We start from the raw sequence: 25,463 nt of genomic DNA, 5'->3' as shown, positions 1-25,463 counted from the left end.
CTCCAAAGAAGGTAAAATGTCCTCGGAAGGACTGATTCGGATGGGTCTGTCTCCTGAACCACCGCCACTACTCGGGATGAGTAGTAGATCTGGGAGATTTGCAACCGGTCTAGCTGCCCTGCATCTCCCCCACGCCTTCTCCTGACTTGACGTGAGCGACGAGTCTATACACAAGGGTGCGCGTGTCCCCAGTGGCCGGTGACACCGGGACTCCTAGGTCTTAGGGAAGCTGACCCATCTGGGTCAGCCTCCCTAGTTGGAATCTCCACCCCTTCAAGTTAACCCTCCCACGCCTGAGGGCAGGAATTTCAGTTTGGGATTCATAGGCTAGAGTAGGAGTCTTGCACCGCTGGGACCAAACTTTCATGGGGGCGGGGAGCGTGGGGACGTTTCCACCAATCAGCTGACTGGATATGGGGGTGGAGGAGTTGCCGCCAGGGGCAGCCTGGGGCAATCTGGAAAGCCGGAAAGCCCGGGTGCTGAAGCTGCTGTAGTTAGCGGTGATGGTACCAGCGATTAGAATAGCAGCCTAACGGGCCATGGTGACAGCAGCACATCTCCAGGCAGGAGCTGTAGGTCCTCAGTGTCCTCCTTTCCACCCAGGCATGATTTTTATGTCCTTGCTTCTGAGTGATTCCGGGAACATGGCTGCTGAGCACTGTGCAGAAGTCCTCAGTGCGTTTGGGGTGATGGATATCCCAGGATAGGTTCCCACACAGTAAAGTGGCCACCGACCCTTTGCATCCTGAGAGGTTTGGGTGGGGCTGGAGGTCACACGCCCTGAGAATAATATGCTTGTGGAGGGCAACCTCTGGATTCATTTCTCAAGAGCTATCCCCTTTGTTTTTGAGACAGGCTCACTGGCTTGGAACTTGTCAAGTAGGTAGGTTAGCTGGCCAGGAAGCCCCAGGCATCTGACACCACTTCCCCTGCAGTGGGATTACAGAGCATGCCGCCACACCCAGCCTTTAAAATATTACGTGTGTTGTGCCGCATGTGTAGGTCAGAGGACAACTTTTGGAAGTTGGTTCTTGCCTTCTGCCTCTTGTTGTTGTTGTTGTTTTGGGTTTTTTGAGGCAGGGTTTCTCTGTGTAGCCTTGGCTGTCCTAGACTCGCTTTATAGTCCAGGCTGGTCTCTAACTTCTAGAGTGTTGAGTGCTGGGATTTCAGGCATGCGCCATCATGCCCAGCTGCTCTCTACCTTTTTGAGGCAGGGGTTCTTTCTACTGCTGGGCTATGTACTCCAAGCATCTGGCCTAGTACCCTTTTCTTGTTGTCTCTGTTTTTCTTTTCTTCTTTTTTAAAAAATATATTTTATTAATTTATTCATATTACATCTCAATGGTTATCCCATCCCTTCTATCCTCCCATTTTCCCCTTACTCCACTCCATGACTGTGACTGAGGGGGACTTCCTTCCCCTGTATATGCTCATAGGATATCAAGTCTCTTCTTGGTACCCTGCTATCCTTCCTCTGAGTGCCGCCAGGCCTCCCCATCCAGAGGATGTGGTCAAATATGGGGCACCAAAGTTCGTGTGAAAGTCAGACCTCACTCTCCCACTCAATTGTGGAGAATGCCCTGTCCATTGGCTAGATCTGTGTAGGGGTTCAAAGTTTACTGCACATATTATCCTTGGCTAGTGTCATAGTTTAAGCAGGACCCCTGGGCCCAGATCTGCCCATCATAATGTTCTTCTTGTAGGTTTCTAGGACCCACTGGATTCTTCTATTTCCCCATGTGTCTCTGTTTTTTTCAAGGCTGGGTTTCTTTGTGTAGCCCTGGCTGTCCTGGAACTCAGATCCGCCTGCCTCCGCCTTCTGAGTGTTGGCATTAAAACTGTGCGCCTAGCTGATAGAAGTTTTCTATCTTGCTATAGGAGTACTGGGCGTCTGACACATGCCATGAATTCCACTTTTTATGTGGTTCTGAGGGTCAAATTTGGGCCATCGGGTTTGCACAGCAAGCACTTTACCAACTGGACTATCTATCACCAAGGCCCCTTAGATGGTCAAGGGGTAGGGAGTGGCGTGGTGCGTTCTGTCAGACAAAGCTTCTTAGTTGACAAGTCATAGGGCTTTGGCCGACGTGGTGACTTCCTAATGCTGTGGGGGAAAGCTGAGGGTACAGAGGAGACAAGATCAAGCTGTGAGATGTTGGTAGGGTATTCTGGAGAGGGGCTACCTCTGGTAAGGGACCCATCTAATAGTTAAATAGAAGCAAGGGAACCTATGGCCCATTTGTGATCTGGAGTACTGGAGGAATCACTTGGAGTCGTGACGCTACTTGTATTTTTTTTTTTTTTTTTTTTTTTTTTTTGTAAACTCATGTTAAGGTTTCTCTGTGTAGCTCTGGCTGTCCTGGAACTCGCTTTGTAGACCAAGCTGGCCTCAAACTTGGGGATCCACCTGCCCCTGCCTCCTGCTGGGATTAAAGGCGTGTGCTCAGCCTTACTCCCTCAGGATTGATCTGAAGCTATCCAGGAAGGCTGCCTTCCTACCTTCTTCCTGTTTCCCTGAACCTGGTCATCTCGCAAACATCTGTCCTTGTGAGATCCCATCTGCTGTCACAGAGACAGCTCCAAACGCGATGCGTCACTCAGCCCTGGAGTGCTGGGTAAAAGATAAAGCAGGAAGTAGCACTATCCAAGGACCTGGGGTGAGGACTAGCAAGAGTAAGGAGAGGTAAACACTGCCAGGTGATGTCCTCTTGCTGGGTACCAGGGAAAGTCTGGCTTACCTCAATTGCCAAAGTAATAACTTTGCTCTTGGGGATATGTAAACGCAATGTTTTATAGTCTTTTAAAACCCCAAGGACCCAAGAAGTAGCGTATTTGAGGCTCTGCTAGGTTTGTGGCACACCACATCTCTATGGAAGAATCTTGTTAGCAGGGGTAGGAATTCAGGGTAGAGTCACAGATGGTCCTGTGACAGCTTATTCTGTGTGTGTGTGTGTGTGTGTGTGTGTGTGTAGGGATGACAAGCTATATAATGAGCTCCCTCAACCATCCCACCCTGAGGCTCCCATGTGGAGAAAACTTCACAGGCTCATCTCTTGCTTTGTAACCCACAGAAGCTGCCTGTGGGTGACTGGCTGACAGACTCCAGCCCTAGTGCTGCCACCTGCACAGCACAGCTAGAGCAGCGGCCAGGGCCGGTGCAGAGAGAAGGACCTGGCCAGAAGTCTATGAGCCAAGTTCCAGCCTGCGCGTTTGCGAGTGCACGTAAGTGTACATGTGTGTATGCACATCTGTCTAGATTTACTGCAGTCAGATGAGGCAGTGCAAGAAGAAAACAAGCCTACCCCTTTCAGTTTTTTTAGAGTAGGCATGTTTCCGCTATTTTTGCTGCTGGTCTGGAGGTGGGGGGTGTGAGATGGAAGAGGGTTGCTGAGCCCTTTCTTGCCAAGGACAGTGGCTTCAGCCTCAGCCTCGGCAATGTTTGAGGCTAACCCTGGGCAGATTCTCAGCTCTGGCCAGAAGACTGGCTAGAGTCCATGTCAGACAGAGGGACAAGAGGGAGGGATGGCGGCTAGGAGGACCTGGGCCCAGGCAGCAGAATGCGGGCAACAGTTAAGTCCCTGCGATGTAGCTCAGTGTGACTGACACATAGGGCAAAAGGGACTTCACTGTAGGGGCCTTTAAGCCTAAAGGGATCTGGTAAACATGCAGTTGCCCTCATGCAGAACGGGGGGAAAGGGGAGGGCCAGAGACAGGGCTCTTTTGGTAGGACTCATGCCCAGCATACATGAGGCCTGGGCTTGATCCCCAGCACCTTGCAGAACTGTGTGGTGGCACATCACAAACTCAGTCATACTTGGTTGGTCACACATACACAGTGAGTTTGAGGCCAGCCTGGGCTAACATGGCAAGCTCCAGGCAAGCCAGGGCTACATAGTGAGACCCTGTCTCACAAACAGCAACAGCAAAAAACAAACAGGAGCAGCAACCTGACATGGGAGGAGAGGAGGGGGGGGGGGAGAGAAAGGAGAGAGAGAGAGAGAGAGAGAGAGAGAGAGAGAGAGAAGAAACAGAAAAAAGATCTGGTACAAAGGCTAGGGGCCAGCTGGGTGACTGCCTTCCCCTCCCAGGAGAGGGAAGGAGGGGAGAGGGTAGGCTAGCAGGGGACAGGGATTGAATGGTGTTGCAAAGACTGATGGCCAACGCTGGCTTAGCAGGTAACAAGAGCTCAAAATCTTTCCAGAAAAGTCTATAAAGCAAAGAAACTGATAACCTAATTCCCACATCCCTTTGCTGGTCCCTGTGGAAGGCCCAGAGAATTCCTAAGAATGACTAGCTTGTGGGAACTCTTGGCTGAGGCCTGAAGGGCGGAGCCTCTCCAGGCCTCCCAGGGTAAACAGCAAGGCCAAGGCCTGAGTTTTTCAGCTGGAGGGGCTATTTATCCCAAGCACAAACAGCCCAAACACCTGGTTGCTGACACAACAGCCTCAGGTAAGGAACTGCTAGAGAAGCTGAGAACCCTCCAGGGGGGTCTGTTTACTCCTAAGACGTACATTCCACCTTCCCGAGGCACCTACCTCCCAGCCTGCCCCAGGACCAGCTCCAAATTGGGACCCTCACTCATTCGACCCATTTTTTGCGAAGAGGGTACACAGTTCAGCCTTTGGTCACATGTTTATTGGCTCAGGCAGCGAAGATCGTTAGAGCCAAGTCAAGGATAGTCATGTTGACTGACTTGTGCCCACTCCAGCTGGCACAAAGTAAGACACTCAGAGACTTTCTTTCTTTCTTTCAAATGCAGTCTTTTCCAACATTACCTCCAAACAAGCTTTGGTGCAGATATTTGGGAGTAGAGGGAGGAATGTGGAGAAAAAGAAAGAAAACAGCAAACTGTCCCCACATGGTTGCAGACCTTTCATTGGAAAAGCCTGGGCTCTGGGGTACACAGTTATGTGTTACAGGAAACATCCGGGCACTTGCTTGTCCTCCCACAACCCCTGGGGCCCCAGGACAAACAGGGGTTACCCTACTCAAGTTTCCAGGAGGATTCTAGGCATGCGCCCTACCCCTGAGCCACACCCCCAGACCCTCATTAGGGGGTTCTAGGCCGGTGCTCTACGACTTAACTATATACTGAGCCCTCTTTTTTTTTTTTCTCTTTTCAAGACAGGGTTTCTCTGTGTAGCCTTGGCTGTCCTGGACTCGCTTTGTAGACCAGGCTGGCCTCGAACTCACAGTGATCCACCTGCCTCTGTCTCCTTAGTGCTGGGATTAAAGGCGTGTGCCACCACGCCCAGCTTTTTTTTTTTTTTTTAAACTTTGAAACAGGGTCTCATTAAAATCACCTAGGCCAACCTTGAACTCTAGGCTAGCCTTAAACTTGTGATCCTCCTACCTCAGTCCCCCCAGGTTCTATCTGGTTAAAGGGTTGTCTGGGAGAGGAAGGATGGCTGAGGGTGTTTATCTGTTTACATATGTGTGTGCATATATAGTATATAATAGGCTATATTAGAAAATTCTCTATTTATAAATATAAAACACTGGTATCCAAACATGACACGGCTAACTAAAGTGCGTGAAAGGAGCCGGGCATGTGTACTCTGTAGGTAAAATCCCCACATCCTGAGTGCCAGGATAGGGTGGCATGGGTGGGGTGGGGCAGGGTGGGGAAGCTGGGAAGAAGAGTTGAGGTGCAGAAAAGTTGATGTGGCTGAGCCTGGAAAACAAAAGTACTGGACACCAGAAGCTTCTTAGCCTCGGGGCTGTCTGGTGGCTTTGGACACCAGACTTCATCTTTACCCTACATTCCGGCTTTGCTTCTATCTGGGAGGAGTGCGGCTGCTTTGGAAGGCTGGGTGTGGAGGACTGGCTCCCTCAGGGGAAGGCTGCCTGTGCTTCGCCTAACTCCTCTCCTCACAGGTCAGGAGGGCTGTCTTCATACTTGATAATTTGACAGAAAGACGCCACTGTGGGGCCTCCTGGTGAGGGTGTCTTGGCTCCTTCTGGGCTTCTTCCTGGGTCAGGTGCCTGAGCGCAGGGAGGAAGCCTCTGGGCGGCAGAACAGTCTGATTCATCCACAAGCCCCAAGCTGTGTGTCAGTACCTCCCCTGTTCCCAGATCCCTAAACCCTGCAAACCAGGCCTAACCCCAGCCTCAGACCCACAGAAATGCCCCACAGGCAAATGGTCACTAGAGCTCTAAGGGGGCAGCGCCCCAGCCCCAAGTAGGGAGAGCCCCCTTCTTGCCCCAAGAACACAGTGCTACAAGAAGGGATTTGTGGTTGGAGGTTTGGAGGCAAATGCTGACGATCCAGTCTGAAAAGAAACAGCAAAAGATTACTAGATTAGGGGGGTGGGGGTGGGACTGCTGGAGGCCACTGCTTGAGGAGGGGATGTGAAGGGAGTGGGGTACTGAGGGGTCCTGAGAGCTGGGTGAGGTGATACACACCTGAAATTGTAGCAGTCAGATGCCTGAGGCAGGAGGATTGTAAGTTCTAGGTTAGCCTGAGGTATATATAGTGTGAGTCAGTCTCAAAAAAGAGGAGGGGGTGTTGGCTTTATGGGTGAAAGCACTTGCTGTGAAAGCAGGGAGACCTGAGCTCGAATCTCCAGCACTCACATAAAAAGCTGGTGCGGACACATGGGCACCTGCAACCCCAGTGTTTCAGGGACAGAGATGGGGGAGTAGGGAACCACTGGGGCTTGCTGGCCACCAGTCTAGCTCCATAGGGAAGGACCCCGGAAGTCGTCCTCTGTGAGTGTGTAGGTACACACACATGCACTTGAGGAAAGGGTCTTAGTTAAATGCCACACTACCACCTTCTGGAAAGATCTGTGTGTCCAGTGTCATAGAGCTCACCATGAAAGGATTGGTAGAGATCCCAGCTGGCTGGCTCAGTGGCCTCTGCCCCAGTGTGGAGGTCCCCACGTCGCCAAAGGAAGAGCCTAGGAGACAAGGCTAATAATTTGGTTGACTGTGTTTATCACCTTCCTGGAGGGAGAGCCACTTGCTACGTCCTCAAGAAAGACCCTTCCAGAATTCTTGGAAGAAAAGTACGGAACCACTGGCAGACAGGCAGCTCTGCAGCTCATCTGCTCCCCCTACTGGTCAGAATGGAAAATAGCTCAAGTCTTCTGTGTGTATAGGCATCAAGCCTCCCCTGGTAAGTTCATCTTCCTAAGGTTCAAGTGAGTATGGGCTTAAAAAAAAAAAAAAATCCTTAAGATTTTGGCTGGGTGGTGGTGGCATGGGCCTTTAATCTCAGCAAGGCCAACCTGGTCTACAGAGCGAGTCCCAGGACAGCCAGAGCTACACAAAGAAACCCTGTCTTGAAAAACAACAACAACAAAACCCAAAACAACCCAGACCAACTAACCAATCAAAAACACTTGAGCCCAGCATGGTGGCTAATACCTTTAATCCCAGCACTTGGGAGTCCAAGGCAGGCATATTTCTATGAGTTCAAGGCCAGCCTGGATGGTCAGGGGTATATAGAGAGACTCTGTCTCAAAACACAAAAATACTCCCCCCGCCCCAGACAGGGTTTCTCTGTGATAGCCCTGGCTGTCCTGGAACTTGCTTTGTAGACCAGGCTGGCCTTGAACTCAGAGCTCCACCTGCCTCTGCCTCCTGAGTGCTGGGATCAAAGGTGTGTGCCACGACTGCTAGGCTCATAACTACATATTTGAAAAATGTTTATGTGTGTGTGTGCACACGCATGTGCGTGCGTAAGCACTTGCTGGTGCACAGTGGTTAAAAGCCCGAGTTGGGTTCCTAGCACCTACAATGTATGGCTCACAAACTCTGTAACTGCAGCTCTGGGGATTCTGATGCCTTTTTCTGGCCTTTGGGAGTATCTACACATATTGACACAGAGACACACATAGATATAAATAGAAAGCTAAATTTAAAAATCACACCTGTATCAAACAGGTACTGGCCCCACCTTTCTGGTCAGTTCTTCGATACAGTTTAACAGCTATTTACGTAAATAGCCAAGCACAGTGGCACACACCTGCAACCCCAGCACCTGGCATGCGGAATGGGATGATCGTGAATTCAAGGCTATGGGTTGCATACTGAAAACACAGGTGTATCAACAGTAAAGGCTGCCAAGCCTGATGACCCGAGTTTGCTCTTCAGGACCCACATGGTAGAGAAACCTGACAATCGTAAGTTGTCTGGATCTTCATAGAAGTGCTGTGACATACCCCCCCATACACAGTTACACAAACACATACATACATATACATACACACATATGCACACATACATACATACATATACACAGTTACACAAACATATGCACACACACACACAGAGAAAGTGGGATATGTGTGGTATAGGTTGCCCCCTTCTTTATTATACTGGGATTGGAAACCCAGTGCCTCGCTTGTGCCAGGCAAGAGCTCTACCAGGGAGCTCCATTACACACACACACCCCTTTCTGTTTGCCAGATAGAGTCTAAGTGTCCAGGCAGGCCTTGAACTCACCCTAGCCTCTTGGGTAGTTGGGACTAGTGTGCACACCAAGTGTGCACAGGTTCTGTGTAAGTGCTATGCCATTTACACAAACACCATTACATCTGTGAAGTCCGGTATGCATAGGGGTCCTGGAATAGACCACATATGGTACTCAGGGGGTGTACTGTACGTACGTAGAGTGGGATACATTGGGGTGGGGGGGTCATACCCAGGCCTCTTACCATTCTGTTGTTCAGTCAGCCCAGCCTGTGTGGGGAACATTGGTGCAGGGAAGGTACTGGCAAAGGCCCCGGTGGGTGGCACTGGCTGGAGGAGGCCAGGCCCAACACTGCTCATCCCGAAGCCGGGCCCTGTGGAGCAAGAGATGGAGGCTCAAGCGAACTTCAGGCAGGTGAGCTGACATTTTCCCCCATATGGGAAATGGGATCCGTTTTCCCATAGTGGAAGGACCTTGAATGAACCCACAGAGCCATTCAGCATTGCCCCAAACCACTGAACCTGTGGTCTCCCTACACTCGGGGCTCCTGGCTCAAAGGGTGCAGATCTTATGAACCACACAGAACTGGACCCACAGACAACTTGTGCCCCGCTCTATGCCTCGTCTCATTCCTTCTCCCCATCCCCCCTATAAGATAGGGTCTCACGTGGCCCAGGCTGTCCTTGAACTCCTGATCCTCTTACCTCTACCTTCCTAGTACCTGGATGACACACTGTGCCGTCATGCCCAGCTCCACCCACTTTTTCATCTTTCATCCCTAACGTAGGCATGGCACCCATCACCCACTGTGAGCGCTGATGGGTATGCGGCACTCAGTGTGCATGTGACTTAGTTCTGGGTGGCTTTCTGTCTTCGAGCCCGAGACTCCATTGAGATGAAGGGATGTGCAGAGTGTGAGGGGATAACAGGCTGTGGAGGGCCTTGCTGACAAGGACTTGGGGTGATAAGGGCCTCTGTTTCACTATGGTTCTGGTAGGTTAGGCTCTAGACACTGAAGGGAGAAATGCTGGCTTCTCTGAGGGATCCGGATAGGGGCTAGAAACAGGAGTGTTATAGCACTGTCAGGCAAGAGGAAAACACTTTGGAGCTGATTGGAGCATGCCTTTCTTCCTCCTCTGTAATGGTTTCTATGTAAACTCAGTTATGTTATATATATATATATATATATATGTTTTTGTTTTAATCCCAAGCGTGGGGTTTTGGTTTGGGCTCTAGTTTGTCCACAGATGATAACTGGCCCCTACAGGGTGTGGTCTTTGCCAGCTAGTAACAGCCTGCCTGGTGCAGCCCAAAAAAGATGCAAGGACTCTGAGAAAAACGAATAGGAGAGCAGAGAGAGAGAGAGAGAGAGAGAGAGAGAGAGAGAGAGAGAGAGAGAGAGAGAGAGAGAGAGAGTGTGTGTGTGTGCTGTGTGGTGGAGAGAAATGTTTCAACACAGCGGCTCTGAGGAGACTGCTTCCTGTGCTTGCTGTTGATGAAGATTGTATTGCCCCCAAAAGAATCCATTGACCCTAAACAGTCAGGAGATGCCCCATCTTCCCACTAACCTTCTTTCTCATACCCAGGGTTAAGAGGTTGGTGGAAGGGAGGTAGAGGCTTCAACACCCCAAACAAAATAGAGTTTACAAAAGAGTATCAACATTCTTCCCTCTTTTCCACCCACCTTCCTTCTCTCTCAATTCTCCTTCCTTTTTGAATTTTTTCTTCGAGACAATGTCCCACTATGTAGACCAGGCTGGCCTGGACCTTACTGTGTACCCAAGTCTGTCCTTCAACTTGGGGTGATACTCTCTCTTAGGCAGTACTGGGAATAGAGGTGGTACACCACCATGCCTGACCTGTGTGCTTTTTCTGTGAAAATCCATTTATGTCATGGATGCTTCTATTTCTAGCCCACTAGATGGCTTGGATCTACAAATGGAAGGACATGGGCTAGTGGACAGACCGGTGGGGGGAGTGGGTTGCTGATTGTTTTTGGGTAGTGAGAGACATAGGGTTAGGAGAGTCGGCACTCTTTAAAACCACAGAAGTCAGTTCTGGGGACTTACCTGAGGCTAGACCATTGGGCTGGAATGGGTTGGTAGAAGGCAGCTGGGGTGGTGCAGGGGTGGCGAAGGGGTTGGTGAAGGCTGCCCACAGCAGAAAGAGGTTGGAGGGGAAAAAAAGATGGTTTGAGTCCTCTCAATCTTGGGGTGCTTCTCCCACCTCCCCTTCCAGGTCTCCATGGGTAGGACTCACCTCCAAAGGTGAGCCCTGCATTGCCGCTAACACCTGACACAGCCGACTGTAGTGCAGGAACCTGGCTGGGCATCCTGAAAACACTGTGGCACAGGAAGAGAGGAGGGAATGGGCATCTTCCAGGAGGGGCAGAGCAGGGCGCCAAAGAAGGCAAGGCCACTGTGTTACCCAAGGCTTGCCCAGGAAGCCAAGGGGAGAGAAGCAAGTCACAGGAAAACACCACCAACCTTCAGGTGAGTCACCTTCATGTTCAGACCCACCTGCCAGGGAGACCTCCAGCAGCCATCCCGGGTCCCAGGAGGCCACCCACATCTGTAAGGCTGCTGGGCTGACTGGCAGCCCCAAGAGGGGCAACACCAAACGTTGACATCTGGCTGCTCCCTGGGTGAGATAAAACCAGGAGGCTGGGGTGAGGCTGGAGGAAAGAGGGAGACGAGGAGATGGAGGTGGGGTGTGGGAGGTGGCGGAGTGGAATGGCAGGTGGGGCGCTTCCTGGATTCTCTGAGCCAGCTCAGTTTTCCCATGACCGCATAGCTCATCATGGGAGGGCTCATCCCCTGAAGACTCCTGGGCAAGGCAATAAGGCTGCATCTTGGCCGTCTTCTTTTATGCCATAGTTTGATGCGTACGTCCTAGATGGGTGTCTGCCTCTTCAGCAAAAGTAGCCGTTCTCTGTCGTTTTTTGAGACAGGTTCTCAATATGTAGCCCAGGCTGGACTCTCCTCTATCCTCTTGCCTCAGCCTCCCAAGTGCTAGGATTACAAGGCTGCCTGGAACACATGGTGCTAGGGACCAAATGTAAGACTCTGTGTATACAAGACAAACGCGCTACAAACGAGCTATATCCCTAGCTCCTAATTAATTTTTAAAAATTAGCCAGGGTGGTAGTGGCACACACTGTTAATTCTAGCACTCAGAGACAGCGGCAGGGGGATGTCTGTGAGTTCAAGGCCAGCCTGGTCTACAAAGTGAGTCTAGGATAGCCAAGGCTACACAGAGAAGCCCTGTATCGAAAAAAAAACAAACCAACCAACCAAATTAGTTTATTAATTGTACCAAGAGTTAAATCTAGGGCCCCATGCATAGTAGGTAAGTACCTACCGTGAAGCTAATATCCCGTGCCTTGCGTTTTCCCACACAGGGTCTCGCTGTGTAAACCTCAAACTTGCAGTGCCCCTGCCTCAGTACTGGGAAGCCACCACACTCAGTGCCTTCTCTTCTCACCCCCCACTGCCCCCCGCCCCGCCCCGCTGCCCGCAGTGGTACTGAGTGGAGAATGCAGGAACTTGTGTCTGCTAGGCAAGACCTCTGCCACTAAGCCACATACATTCTTGTTTGTGTGTGGGTGTTGAATTCTTTTCACATAGCTTCTGGAGATCGAACTCAGGCCATCCGGCTGACACAAGTGCCTTTACCCACTGAACCATCTTGACACCACCACCTCGAGCCCCTGCCCAATCCACGCTTCCAACCACAAGATGTAAGGCAGGTAGACCCGGGCCATGCGTTTTCCCTCCCTGCCTCAGAGTACATGGGGTTTCTGAGCTAATGCAGCTACCTCCAGGAGTTGAGTCAACTGCCTACTGCCTGGGTCTCCATGGTCCAGCTGTCCCCTGCCGGGGAGTGAGCTTTCTACCCTCAGTGGATCAGGCCTGGATCACGCTCTGCAAAGTGTTTCCCTGTGGACACTAGGGGGCAGAGCTGGGCTTAAACTGAGGTCACCCACTGTCACCAGCTCCCAAGCTGGCAGTTTAGTATGTATGTATGTATCTGCATAGAGGGATGCACGTGGAGGTCAGAGGGCTTGCAGTAGCTGGTTCTCTTGTTCATCACGTGGCTCCTTGGGACCAAACTCAGGGCATCGGGCTTGGCAGCAAAAAGCTGCACGGTTAGTGACCTCCCCTCTTCGGGCTCCTCTCTGGCTTACACAACCCTGCCTATGGGAAGAGTTACCCACCTCTCAAAATCTCTCAAGTCCATAGAGCCTTTTCTCCCTTGTGATGCTGGGGATGGAACCCAGGCCTTGCACTTGGGCTAGGCAGGCGTTCTGCCACTGAGCTACAACCCCTGCTGAGCAACTCCATTTTAGTGCACAGTGGGGACCTTCCTTCCCACAGCAGCAGGGTAAGGGTTAGGGTGTGGCCTGTCAACAGTTAGAGCATCCAGGCCCAATGCCTCCGGAAGGCTGTGAGTCCTTTTTCCAGAGAGAAACCAGCTCTATCTGGGATGCAATCAGCTGTGCCACAGGCAGGCAACGCTCTAACCCTTACCATCTCTGTCTTTTCAGACAGGGTCTCATGTAGCTGAGGCTGGTCTCGAACTTCCAATGTAGCTGGTGACCTTAAATTTTTCCCTCTGCTGCCTTCAGTAACCGAAGTGGCAGGATGACAGGCGTCATTTCTGTGGTGATAAGGACCTAACGTAGGGACTTGGACAAGCTAGGCAAGCCCTGTACCAACTGAACTAAAAAGAAAAAAAATTTTTTAAAGTAAAAACTTTCAAAGATTCGTTTTAAAAATTACTTGTAGCCAGGTGTTGTGGCGCATGCCTTTAATCCCAGCACTCAGGGGGCAGAGGCAGGAGGATCTCTGAGTTTGATGCCAGCCTGGTCTACAGAGTGAGTCCAGGACAGCCAGGGACACACACACACACAGAAACCTGTCTCATAAGAAGAAAAAACCAAACAATAAAAAAATTGTGTGGTTTTTTCTTCTCTTCTTGTGCTTTGTCAGTCTCAAGGCTGAAGCGCTGTTTCCTTTACCTACACACTTGTGGGAACTTCTGTACAGATTTTAACATAAATGTCCTTTTTATAGTTATGTGTTTATTAGTGTGTGTCTGTGGAGCTCAGAGAACAACTTTCCTCAGTGGGTTCTTTTCTTCTTCCTTGTGAATTTCTGGGATTGGATTGTGATGGTCAGGTTGGCAGCAAGCACCTTTAACCAATAGACCATCTTGTCAACTTGGATTTTAACTTTCATTGGTATAAAACAGTGGAGGCTTGGGGACTGAGAATTTAAGCCTACTGTGGCAACTTAGTGAGATCCTGTTCCAACTAAAAATGAAGAAGGATATAGCTCAGTAGTAAAGTACTTGCCTAGACTCCTCAGTGAGTACCTTGGAGCATGATTCAGTGGTAGAGCAAGCACCTGCCTAGAATCCCCCAGTGAGGGGCTGGGGTGTGGCTCAGTGGTAGAGCCCCTGCCTAGAATCCCCCAGTGAGGGGCTGGGGTGTGGCTCAGTGGTAGAGCACCTGCCTAGAATCCCCCAGTGTGGGGCTGGGGTGTGGTTCAGTGGTAGAGCCCCTGCCTAGAATCCCCCAGTGAGGGGCTGGAGTGTGGCTCAGTGGTAGAACACCTGCCTAGAATCCCCCAGTGAGGGGCTGGGGTGTGGCTCAGTGGTAGAGCACCTGCCTAGAATCCCCCAGTGAGGGGCTGGGGTGTGGCTCAGTGGTAGAGCACCTGCCTAGAATCCCCCAGTGAGGGGCTGGGGTGTGGCTCAGTGGTAGAGCACCTGCCTAGAATCCCCCAGTGAGGGGCTGGGGTGTGGCTCAGTGGTAGAGCATCTGCCTAGAATCCCCCAGTGAGGGGCTGGGGTGTGGCTCAGTGGTAGAGCCCCTACCTAGAATCCCCCAGTGAGGGGCTGAGGTGTGGCTCAGTGGTAGAGCCCCTGCCTAGAATCCCCCAGTGAGGGGCTGGGGTGTGGCTCAGTGGTAGAGTGGTTGGCTGAGGCTGATCTTTAATTCCCAGTACCACAAAATCAATCAATCAATCAAAACCCAAGCGACCCTGCAGTTCTCAGCAGCATAGTTGGATGACGCTATAGGTAGAGTCAGGAAATCATTCTTCTGCCATTTTGTGTTGCACAATTAGATAATCAGTTTTATAATGCTGGGTTTTTGGTTTTGGTTTTGGTTCTGGTGATGGAATCCATGCTCTCATTTACTCCTGGAATTCAGGCTCTCATTTACTCTAATTATACACTTTACCACTTGAATCACACCCTGGCTCCATTTTATTTTATCTATTTCTGAGACCGGGGGTGGGGGGGGGGGGGGGGGGGGGGGAGGGGGGCAGGAGGGAGGGGGTCTTACTATGTAACCCTTGTTGGCCTGGCATTCACTATATATAGGCCAGGCTGGCCTCGAACACACAGAGCCTGCCTCTGCTTCCCAACTACTAGGATTAAAAGCGTGTGCCAGCGTGCCCAGCTACACTGTAAAGGCTTCAGAGGACCTTGGGTAGGCCAAAGGAAGGCGGCGGAGAAGGACTCACCAAAGCTGTAACTTCCGGTTAGCATCCGATTGGCTGTCAGTGAGGGTGGAGAAGGCAGAGGGAGATTAGAGGAAGGGAAAAAGCTTATGAGTCACTGGCTTGTCCCTAGGCATCTGGTCTCTACAGCCCTTTAGCTGCCAACTCCTGGTGTCTAGAACAGCCGAGGGAAGGGAGGCAGGGCTGTGGAGACTGATGTCTGGGGGCCTTGGAGAGAACTGAAGGCTTGAAAGGGCCCTCAGAGTCTCCCACAATTCCTGAAAACACAACCCTCGGTTTTAAAGACCTTTGATCTTTGAATGGGTGGGTGTGGCTGCCTGGGGATTACCCTGAACTTGACCTGGCCGCTTGACCCTCTGGGGCAGGATATTACAGACAATAAGGACAGGATGTACCCATTTTTATAGGACTCGGGGCCTCCAGTATTTCCAGCCAGAAGTTTCCTGTGTGGGTTGGAGGAGCAGTGAGATGGCCTAGCCAGCAAAGACCCTTGTCCTGCAACCCTGAAGACCTGAGTTCGATCCCCAGGACCCACAGTGGGAGACGAGACCATTCATGAAAGCTGCCACCTGACCTCTACATGGCACCCATGGGCCTGCCTGAGATAATACGTACAATAAACTATTTTTTAAAACAAGAAAATTGTCTTGGGGTAGAATCTATGCTAATATTGCAGCAATTTCCCTCGTGTGGAAAAACTGAACCACAGCGCCCTCTGCCTGTGACTGGCAGGCCCCACACTGGTTACCCTTCAAGGACAAGCGGTTCTTTATGCCCACTTACAGTGACTCAGCCAGTGGGGATGGGAGAGAACGAAGGAAGGGTGACATATGGAAGTGGACAGCTGATGCTATTGAAAGAGAGGCAGGAAATGATGGAGGCACTTTCACCTGCAGCGGCTGGCCGGGCCTGGAACGGGCCTTGCATGGATGGAGGGAGGTTTCCGAAGGCAGAAGAGCCAGGGCTGCTGCTGAAGGCATCGAAGTTGGCAAAGCCTGGGTGGGAAGGAGTCTGGCCTACAGGTGGGGGAAATGCAAAGGTTGCATGAAGGAAATGCATACATCAGCAGGTGTGCTGGCTGTTATGGTTTTTTGTTTTGTTTTTTGTTTCCCACTTGAAACAAGCTCAGGTCATTTAGCAAGAAGAACTTCAATTGAGAAAGGACTCCAGAGCCGGGCAGTGGTGGCGCACACCTTTAGTCCCACTACTCAGGGAGGCAGAGGCAGGCGGATCTCTGTGAGTTTGGGGCCAGCCTGGTCTACAAAGCAAGTCCAGGACAGCCAAAGGTATACAGAGAAATCCTGTCTTAACCCCCCTCCAAAAAGAGAGAGCGGGAGGGGGGGTGGGGAGAGAAAGCAAATCCACCAGACATGGTAGTACACACTTTAATCTCAGCCCTGGGGAGGCAGAGGCAGGCAGATCTCATGAGTTCCAGGACAGGCAAGGTTCCGTAGAGACCATCCCCCACCCAAAAACAAAACAAAAAAAAACAAAAAAAAAAAAAACAAAAAACAAACCAAAGAGGGAGGGGGAGAGTGAGCAGGAGCCCTCCCTCCATCAGACTGACCTATAGGCAAGTCCATGGGAATACTTTCTTTTCTTTTTTCTTTTTGTTTTTCCAGACAGGGTTTCTCTGTGTAGCCTTGGATGTCCTGGACTACATTGTAGTCCAGGCTGGCCTCGAATTCACAGGGATCCATCTGCCTCTGCCTCCTGAGTGCTGGGATTAAAGGTGTGAGCCACCACCGCCCTGCCGGAATATTTTCTTGATTGCAGTGGGAGGGCCTACCCAATGAAGGCGGTGCCCTCCCTGGGCAGGTGGTCTAGGGTTGGTAATAACAAAGCAGGCTGAACAGTCTACATAGCAAGGTCCAGGCCTGCCAGAGCTACGCAGTGGGTGAGACTTCTGTCTCAAAATATGAAAAGCAAAACAAAGTTAGCAGGCTGCGCAAGCCATTCGGAACAAGCCTGCAAGCAGCCTTCCTCCTCGGTTTTTGCTTTAGCGCCTGACCTGAGTTCCTGCTATGACTTCCTTTCACTGTGAACCAGGATGTGGGAGCCAGGTTAACCCTGCCCTCCCCAAACTGGTTTTGGTGAGTGTTTTATCACAGCAATAGAAACCTGATTGAGGCACCAAGTGTGGTGGTTCACAAGGTGACCCCAAGAGGCTGGAGTGAGAAGATCGTGAGTTCCAGACCAGCCTGAACTAAGTAGGGCCATGGCCCCTGTCCCCAAAGCAAACAGCACACTCCCTCGCTTTTGCTCTCTGTCTCTCTCTCTCTCTGATGGAATACAGCTCAGTCCCCGGAACCCATGTGATATGCTTATAATCCCAGCACTGGAGAAACAGTGACAAGCATCTCCCTGAGACTCACCAGCAGGCCAGCCCAGCATGTGTGCCGAGTCCCAGGCCAGCCCAGCATGTGTGGTGAGTCCTAGGCCAGCCCAGCATGCATGGTGAGTCCCAGGCTGGTGAGAAACTGGTTTTTGTTCATTTTATTTTAATGAAAAAGGTTGGCGCCGAAGAGATGGCTCAGTGCTTAAGAGCACTTGTTCTCATAGAGGCCCAGCGTTCACTGGCCAGCACCCGTATGGTGGTGGCTAACAGGCATCTGTAAGTCCAGTTTCAGAGCATTCAAAGCCCTTTTCTGACCTCTGTGGGCACCAGGCATGCACATGGTGCACACACATACATAACACACAAAACATCCACACATAGAAAGCAAGTAAATCTAAAGAAACAACAACAACAAAAAAAAAAGGTGGCTGGTCGTGGTGACGCACGCCTTCAATCCCAGCACTCAGGAGGCAGAGGCAGGTGGATCGCTGTGAGTTCCAGGCCAGCCTGGTCTACAAAGTGAGTCCAGGACAGTCAAGACTACACAGAGAGACCCTATCTTGGAAAAACAAAAACAAACAAACAAAAAAAAAGGTAGCTGGCACCCAAGGAACAAGGCAGTCCTCTGGCCTCTGAGTACACACACATGACTATGCATCCACACAAACCTGGGGGTGATTATTCGGCTCTTTACTCTCTGCTTTCAGCCTCCTGCGTATCAGGATTATAGGTATGCACCACCACACCCAGCTTAGCGGAGAAAGTAATAAAATGGGTTCTTTGCTAAAGGAGGTGCTGGGAGCCCCCACGGATAGGCTTTGTGGCTAAACTCCCCAACATAACCCAGGCTGTTCCTTGACCCCTGTTCTGCCAGCCACAGGAAAAGTCAAGCCCCGATGGACTGAGTGTCTTGGTGGTTGACGTACGATATAGACAGGTTCTCAACACAAACTGTACTTACCTCCAAAGCCTGGGAACGCGGCAAAGGCTGGTGCCACCTGGGGAGCGGCAAAGGGGTCTCCGCCGATATCAGCCAGCAGGTCGGTGCTGGCTTTCTTGGCGGATGAATGAGGAGGCTGGGAGCTCCTGGCCTGTGCTGTGTGGGCCTGAGACTGGCTGACAGACTTGGGAAAGAATTGTGGGTGACACTTAGAATCCCACACGTGACCCGCGTCCCTCCAGAGACTACTAGGCCGCCCCCCAACAGTTAATCAGACAGAAGGCAGAGTAAGTTGGTATCTTCGGCTGAGAGGGTTCCCAAGCAAAAGTCACCTAAGGGCCTCACACGGCCACAAGAACTAGGTGTTTTAGAGCGTTAGAGGTAACCCTGAGATGCACCACTGTGCTCCCACAGTGCCCAGGACCTCTCTCACCTCTGCATCCTCTTTCTATAGCCCTGGCTGTCCTGGAACTTGCTCTATAGACCAGGCTAGCCACAAATTCACAGAGATCCACCTGCTTCTGCCTCGTGAGATTAAAGGTCTATACCCCCACCGCCTGGCTCACCTCTGCATCTTTGCCAGATACAAGAAGTGCTGTCCTAGCTCCTTGGAAGGGAGGGTCAAGACTGAAGTTATTACCCTAACCTTCCTAAGTACCACTTTCTGCCAGGGTCCAGGGATACAAGATATAAGGTAGAGGTAGCAGCAGGGCTCCTAAACTGCTGGTCTGCTAAACGCCGGGATCTGACTTAGGATAGCGTGAACCCGTCCCATGCAATCAATACCGCATCTCACAGGAATATGAGGTCTGAGGGTTACCTGGCTTGAAGCGGAAGCAGCATCAGAGAGAGAAGGCACAGGGTCTCCCAGAAGTGTCCGCATGGGCTTCCCTTCCGGGACAGAGCCCTGGGAAGAGGTAGAGACACTGCCTTTGCTGTAAGACGGTCCCTTGACTTGCTCTGGGGGGACGTACCTTTGAGAAAGAACCAGTTATGCTGTGAAAAATAGAAAATCTTGGACCAAGCTCAGCTGAAGTGGTTGGGGAAACATAAGTTGCAGGGTCAAAATCTTTATTTTTATTTTCATTATTTTTTTAAGATTTTATAGATGTTTATGAGCTACCATGTGGTTGCTGGGAATTGAACTCAGGACCTTTGGATAGGCAGTCAGTGCTCTTAACCGCTGAGCCATCTCTCCAGCCCTCTTTATTGTTTCTTTACCAGCTCCCTTTTATGAATAAAAACAAGTTAGAGAGCCAGGTGGTGGTAGTGGCGGTGTAGGCACATGCCTTTAATCCCAGCACTCTGGAGGCAGAAGCAGGAAGATCTCTGAGTTCAAGGCCAGCTTGGTCTACAGAGCAAGTTCCAGGTCAGCCAGGGCTATAGGAATACACAGAGAAACCCTGTCTCAAAAAACAAAACAAAAACAAATTCTCCAACCACCCTCCAAAAAAGATCTTAACAATGTTCCCTTGAGTATATTCCTCCTCTTCAGTGAACACCACGGGTTTTGTGCGTGGTAGGTAAGTGCTCTGCCACTGAGCCACACCCCAGCCCCTCACTGGGGGATTCTAGGTAGGTGCTCTGCCACTGAGCCACACCCCAGCCCCTCACTGGGGGATTCTAGGCAGGTGCTCTACCACTGAGCCACACCCAGCGCCTCACTGGGGGATTCTAGGCAGGTGCTCTACCACTGAGCCACACCCCAGCCCCTCACTGGGGGATTCTAGGCAGGTGCTCTACCACTGAGCCACACTCCCAGCCCCTCACTGGGGGATTCTAGGCAGGTGCTCTACCACTGAGCCACACCCCCAGCCCCTCATTGGGGGATTCTAGGCAGGTGCTCTACCACTGAGCCACATCGTTAGCCCTTTTGGGCATCAGCTACCACATCCAGTTGCCTCTTGGGTATCTTTTTTTCTTAAAAAAGATTTTGTTTTATGTTTATGAGTATATCTGCATGTAAGTCAGAAATGGACTCTGCTGTCCACTGGCAGGGAGGCATTGCCAGGCCACAGAAGAAGAGGATGCAGTCAATCCAGATGAGACTTGATAGGCTAGGATCAGATAACAGGGGAGGAGGCCTCTCCCTTTATGAGGGCTAGTGGAGAGGGAAGGGGTTTGAGCGATGGAGGATTGGACTGGGAGGAGATGGGGGAGGGGGCCTACAATCGGGTTATAAAGTGAATAAATTTTTTAAAAGATTTACTTTATTTTATTTTATGTTTTTGAGTATATCTGCATGTACGCCTGCATGCCTCAAGAGCCACCGTGTGGTTGCTGGGAATTGAACCGAGAAACAGAAACTCTGGAAGAGCAGCTAGTGCCCTTAACCGCTGAGCCACCTCTCCAACCAGGGTGTCTTTTCCCCGAGACAGAGTTTCTCTGTATAGCCCTGGCCTCAAACTCACAGAGATCCACCTGGGATTAAAAGCGTGTGCCACCACTGATGGTACTTCTTGGGTATCTTAATGCATCTTTCTTTGTTACAAATTTATTCACATGTGTGTGCCACATGTGCAAGTATAGGTGTGCATGCATGTGTGCCACTGAAGGTCAGAGGACGTGTCTTTGCCTTCTGAGTGCTGGGATTATAGGCATGCGCCACCATGCCAGACTTTTTCCCCTTCTTTTAACATTTCAAACCATCTTGGTTTTAAGTAATCCTAGACACAATGATACAAATAGAGCAGTGCTCGCCACATGGTGGCGCACACCTTTAATCCCAGCACTCGGGAGGCAGAGGCAGTGGAGTTGCTGTGAGTTCGAGGCCATCCTGGTCTACAAAGTGAGTCCAAGACAGCCAAGGCTACACAGAGAGACCCTGTCTTAAAAAAACGAAAAAACAAACAAACAAATAGAGCAGTGCTCTTATTTTCTAATTTCCTTCTTGAGGTCGCTCTTTCACTTTCTGGGTCTCCCCTATTTCTCAGTGCTAGGGATTGAACCCGGGGCCTCCCACAGGTTACACTGAAGCCCTTTCTGTACTTTTTTTTTTTTTCTTTTTTTGAGACAGGGTCTCACTGAGTTACCCGGGCTGCCCATGAACTCATCCTATAGCACGAAGAGGCCTGGAATGTTCCCTCCTCCTCCTTTCTCAGCCTCTGGAGTAGCTGGAGTAGCTGGGATCAGCAGCCTGCACTACCAGGTTTCCTCGTGTTTCTCCTTCTCAGTCTCACAGAGAATGTGTCTGTACCTTATCCAATATGGAGCTCAGTCTGCCCTGACCTCCAGCTCCTGCCAGAGAAAAATCCCTTCCCACTTCCTGTAAACAACCCTTATTCTGGAAGCATCTTAATGCTAGGGTACCCCCAAAGAGGTGCTCTCAGGGATGGCCCCATGGGTAAAGCACTTGTTGTATAACCACGAGGACATCTGAGTTCAGATCCCCAACACCCGCACGTTTATCTGTAACCCCAGTTCTAGGGGCAGCGACAAGTAGGTTCCAGGGGTTCGCCAGGCAGCCAGTCTAGCTAAACAGGAGCGCCTGGTTCAGTGAAAGGCCCTGCCTCAGGAACTGAAACGGAGTACTAACAGTTTGGCTCAGCAGGTTAGGGTGCTTGCCGCCAAGCCTGATGACCTGAGTTCAATCCCTGAGACCCACCTACAAGGAGGGCCTGTTCTACACAGTTGTCCTCTGACACATGCACCCTGCCACACACATGTGCACATGATCTACTGAGCTGTAGAGGCCTACCCCCGTGCTCCATTCATTCCCCGAGAGAGAGAAGGCATCAAAACAGCAGGGTTGGGGCTGGAGATGTGGCTCAGTGGGTAGAACACAGGCCAAACGTGTATGAAGGTCTGGGTGCCATTCCCGACACCACAGAAGCCAGCTGCGGTGGCGTACACATGTAATCTCAGGAGGCAGCAGCGGAGAGGCCAAAGTTCAAGGCTGTCCTTGGATATGTCGAGTTCAGGGTCAGCCTGTGCTACATGCCTCGAATAGAACTGCAGGGGTAATAACTCATAACAAGTTCTTTCATGTCAATTTCTTATTTAATTTGAGGCAGGGTCTCATGTAGCCCAGGTTTGCCCAGAACTCACTCAGTAGCTAAGGATAACCTTAAATTTCTTTTTCTTTCTTTCTTTTTTTTTTTTTGCTTTTTAAGACAGGGTTTCTCTGTGTAGCCCTGGCTGTCCTGGAACTCGCTTTGTAGACCAGGCTGCCTCAAACTCTCAGCGATCTGCCTCCTTGTGCCCCTCTGAGTGCTGGGATTAAAGGCATGAACCAATATGCTGTTTTAATTTGTTACTTTGAAGTCAGAATTTAATTGAACGTGGATGTCGGGGTGAGAAAAAGACCCATTCCAAGCCCAGTCTTTGGAAAACGCCAGCACTGCTTTGGAAATGGGATTGCTACACAGAGTGGTTTGAACATGTGCCTCTTTCTTGCTCCTTACCATCTTTTTTTCTCGTATTTTTCTTGGAGAAACTCTTTCACCTTCTGAGGATCCCTGGAATCTGGTATCAACGATGTCCGAGCGTCAAAAAGACCCAGCCAGATCTTCCGGCAGACCTGGAGGCACAGGACCAGTGGAGTGTGAACGGCACCGTCAGTACACCTCTGATTAATGACCTCAGGTCCATGTCTTTAAAGATAAAATATCTATGGAGCCTGGATACAGTGAGGGGTGGTGTGCGGGTTCTACATGGACCTTCCAATCAGACATAACCCCTGCCCCATAGTTTATAGTTGAATAGACCAAGCCTTATGTAAACACGCAGTATACATGAGGTAAGTGATTGCACATACTGAAAATATGAAATTTCATCCCCCCCAAAATTGTGGGGGTGCTGAAAGACGACTGAGCTGGATCCCTAGGACTCAGATGGTGAAAGGAGAGAATCAAGTTCTGAAAGTTATCCCCTTCTGCCACAGACAGGCAGACAGACAGACAGACAGACAGGCAGGCAGGCACTAGATAAATGCAAAGAAAAAACAAAGCCAAAGGCAACTATTGGGTTTTCCGACCATCATGAGGCAAAGCTTTGCTAGCAAGTGGCAGAGCCTCAGCCTGCTACTTCCTGCCTCGGCAGCTGCTCACCTCGTTTCCCCGAGATTGGAGGAACAGAACTTCAGGCTCAGTGAAAGTTGTCATGGAGATGGACTTGACTCGATGAGGGGGGTTCAGGCCTCTCCTGTAGGGCGGAGACAGAGAGGAGAGCTGCAGCAGGTGAACGTGGGGAGTCAGTGAGGAAAAGAGAGAAAACAGCACAGAAGATAGTCTTAGTTAGGAGCCCATCCCAGGGCTGGGGTGAGGCTCAGTGGTAGAGCCCCTGCCTAGGATCCCCCAGTGAGGGGCTGGGGTGAGGCTCAGTGGTAGAGCTCCTGCCTAGAATCCCCCAGTGAGGGGCTGAGGGTGTGGCTCAGTGGTAGAGCACCTCCCTACAATCCTCCAGGGGGAGTCTAGGAGTATGGTTTATAAGTTGAAAATTTGGTTGGCGCCGGGCATGGTGATGCACACCTTTAATCCCAGCACTCAGGAGCCAGAGGCAGGTGGATCACTGTGAGTTCGGGGCCAACCTGGTCTACAAAGTGAGTCCAGGACAGCGAAGGCTAACACAGAGACCCTGTCTCGAAAATCCATAAAAAAAAAAAAAAAAAAAAAGAAAAGAAAAAAAAAAAAAAGAGAAAGGAAGGAAGAAAAAAGAAAATTGGTTGGCTTAGTATACACAAGACCCTGGTTTCTACCCCAAATATTGGAAAATTTAAAAAGCCACCACCAATAGCAAGAAAAGTCCTGCCAAGGTCCAGCAAGACGGTTTAGCAGGTATAGGAACCTGCTACAGAGCTTGGTGATCTGTGGACCTGAAGCCCACAGGGCAAAGGGGAGAAATGATCCCTGCCAGTTCTTGTTTGGCCTCCATTAACACTGCGGCACTTGTGCCCCATACACTAAATATATACATGTAATCAAATTTAAAAACCCGGGCCGGGCATGGTGGCACATGCCTTTAATCCCAGCACTTGGGAGGCAGAGGCAGGTGGACTGCTGTGAGTTCGAAGCCAGCCTGGTCTGCCAAGTGAGTCCAGGACAGCTAAGGCTACACAGAGAAACCCTGTCTCGAAAAATCAAAAAAGAAAAAGAAAAAAACAAAAACAAAAACAAAACAGTAAAATCCCTACTAAAAGCTAATTCCTAATATCAGGAAAAAACACTAATGAGACTGTTCTGGAGCCTTTAAGTAAGAGACAAGAAAGAGAAGCTAACACACTGACTGTGGCCCTGTCTGTGCCTCTGGAGAAGGAGGCACAACCTGTCATCCTGACACCTCCTCTAGGCCCCTCAAATGCTGTCCAGTGCTCAGCCTGCAGGCTGAGGGGTGACTTCTGGGAGCTGAGACACTCAGCCACATCCCCTTTCCTGACACTGTTCTAGATCTATGGCGGCACATCCTGAGGTCCTGTGAGCTCTGCCAAGCATGAGGTATGGCAGATTAGGGAGGGACCCGTGACTGACACGGATGACAGCAACAAGAGATAGGCTAGGTCGAGCAGCATTGCTATCCGGAAGCCAGCTGCGTCGCTCCCTTAACAGAAGGATGGAGCTGTGGGGGGAAATGGACAGCCCACCCCCACGTCTCCCCAACAGGAAGCCATATCTGGAAAAAGAGGTACCTCAGGCATTCCTCTTCCTGGATCTTTTAATAAAGCAGGAAGAAGTCAAGTTGAAAACAGCTCAGCCATGAGATAGAGTGATAACAGGTTCTCCGCTGAGTTTTTGTGCTTGCTCCATTAACTCCTGGCGGGGCAGGGGATGCAGGGCTGCCCACAGACACCCTGTGGGGATTTCTTACCCCTCCTCACCTGACCTTCTAGGGAGAGAGATGGTTCCAACGGGAAACCACCAGCTCAGCTAGGTGAGGGTTTCTCGGGTTCCCCTTCCTTAAATTAAATGTATATATTTATGTATTCATTTCGTGCACACTACATGGTTCATGTGGGGACTGTCAGGCTTGGTGGCAAGTGCCTTGACCGACTGAACCATCTCACCAGCCCCACGTCCTCCTTGCTTTGTCTTCACACAAAACCAGCCAAGCCAAAACAAATAAAGTAGACTCGGAAATGAAAGACCACAGACTCACACCAGAAAGTCTGTGATACTGAGGCCTCTGGTAGAATCTTCGCATGAACCCTGAATTGATCCCCGACACTGTATAAACCAAGTGTGCTGGCAGATACCTGCAATCACAGCAAGTTCAAGGCTAGCCAGAGGTATGAGACCCTGTCTC

General features: G+C 50.7%; 1 protein-coding gene across 1 annotated transcript in view; it reads right to left on the bottom strand.

The window, feature by feature from the left end:
* Positions 1-5,997: 5,997 nt before the first annotated feature.
* Agfg2 (ArfGAP with FG repeats 2) overlaps positions 5,998-25,463 on the bottom strand; it is a 36,168-nt gene continuing 16,702 nt past the window's right edge. The window contains exons 2-13 of the mRNA XM_051161230.1: positions 23,276-23,369; positions 22,631-22,746; positions 19,048-19,201; positions 18,249-18,411; positions 15,840-15,965; positions 14,953-14,985; positions 10,939-11,059; positions 10,679-10,761; positions 10,489-10,569; positions 8,664-8,792; positions 6,817-6,902; positions 5,998-6,272 (exon numbers count right to left, since the gene is read on the bottom strand). Of these exons, the coding sequence (XP_051017187.1) occupies positions 6,219-6,272; positions 6,817-6,902; positions 8,664-8,792; positions 10,489-10,569; positions 10,679-10,761; positions 10,939-11,059; positions 14,953-14,985; positions 15,840-15,965; positions 18,249-18,411; positions 19,048-19,201; positions 22,631-22,746; positions 23,276-23,369 (1,240 nt within the window). The 3' untranslated portion in view covers positions 5,998-6,218. The remainder of the gene's footprint in view (positions 6,273-6,816; positions 6,903-8,663; positions 8,793-10,488; positions 10,570-10,678; positions 10,762-10,938; positions 11,060-14,952; positions 14,986-15,839; positions 15,966-18,248; positions 18,412-19,047; positions 19,202-22,630; positions 22,747-23,275; positions 23,370-25,463) is intronic.

The sequence above is a fragment of the Acomys russatus genome, chromosome 19, assembly GCF_903995435.1.
Source record: "Acomys russatus chromosome 19, mAcoRus1.1, whole genome shotgun sequence".
In the NCBI taxonomy this organism is placed as follows: Eukaryota; Metazoa; Chordata; class Mammalia; order Rodentia; family Muridae; genus Acomys; species Acomys russatus.
The sequence above is the reverse complement of the archived record's forward strand: the minus strand, read 5'-3'. Positions and strand labels throughout refer to the sequence as shown.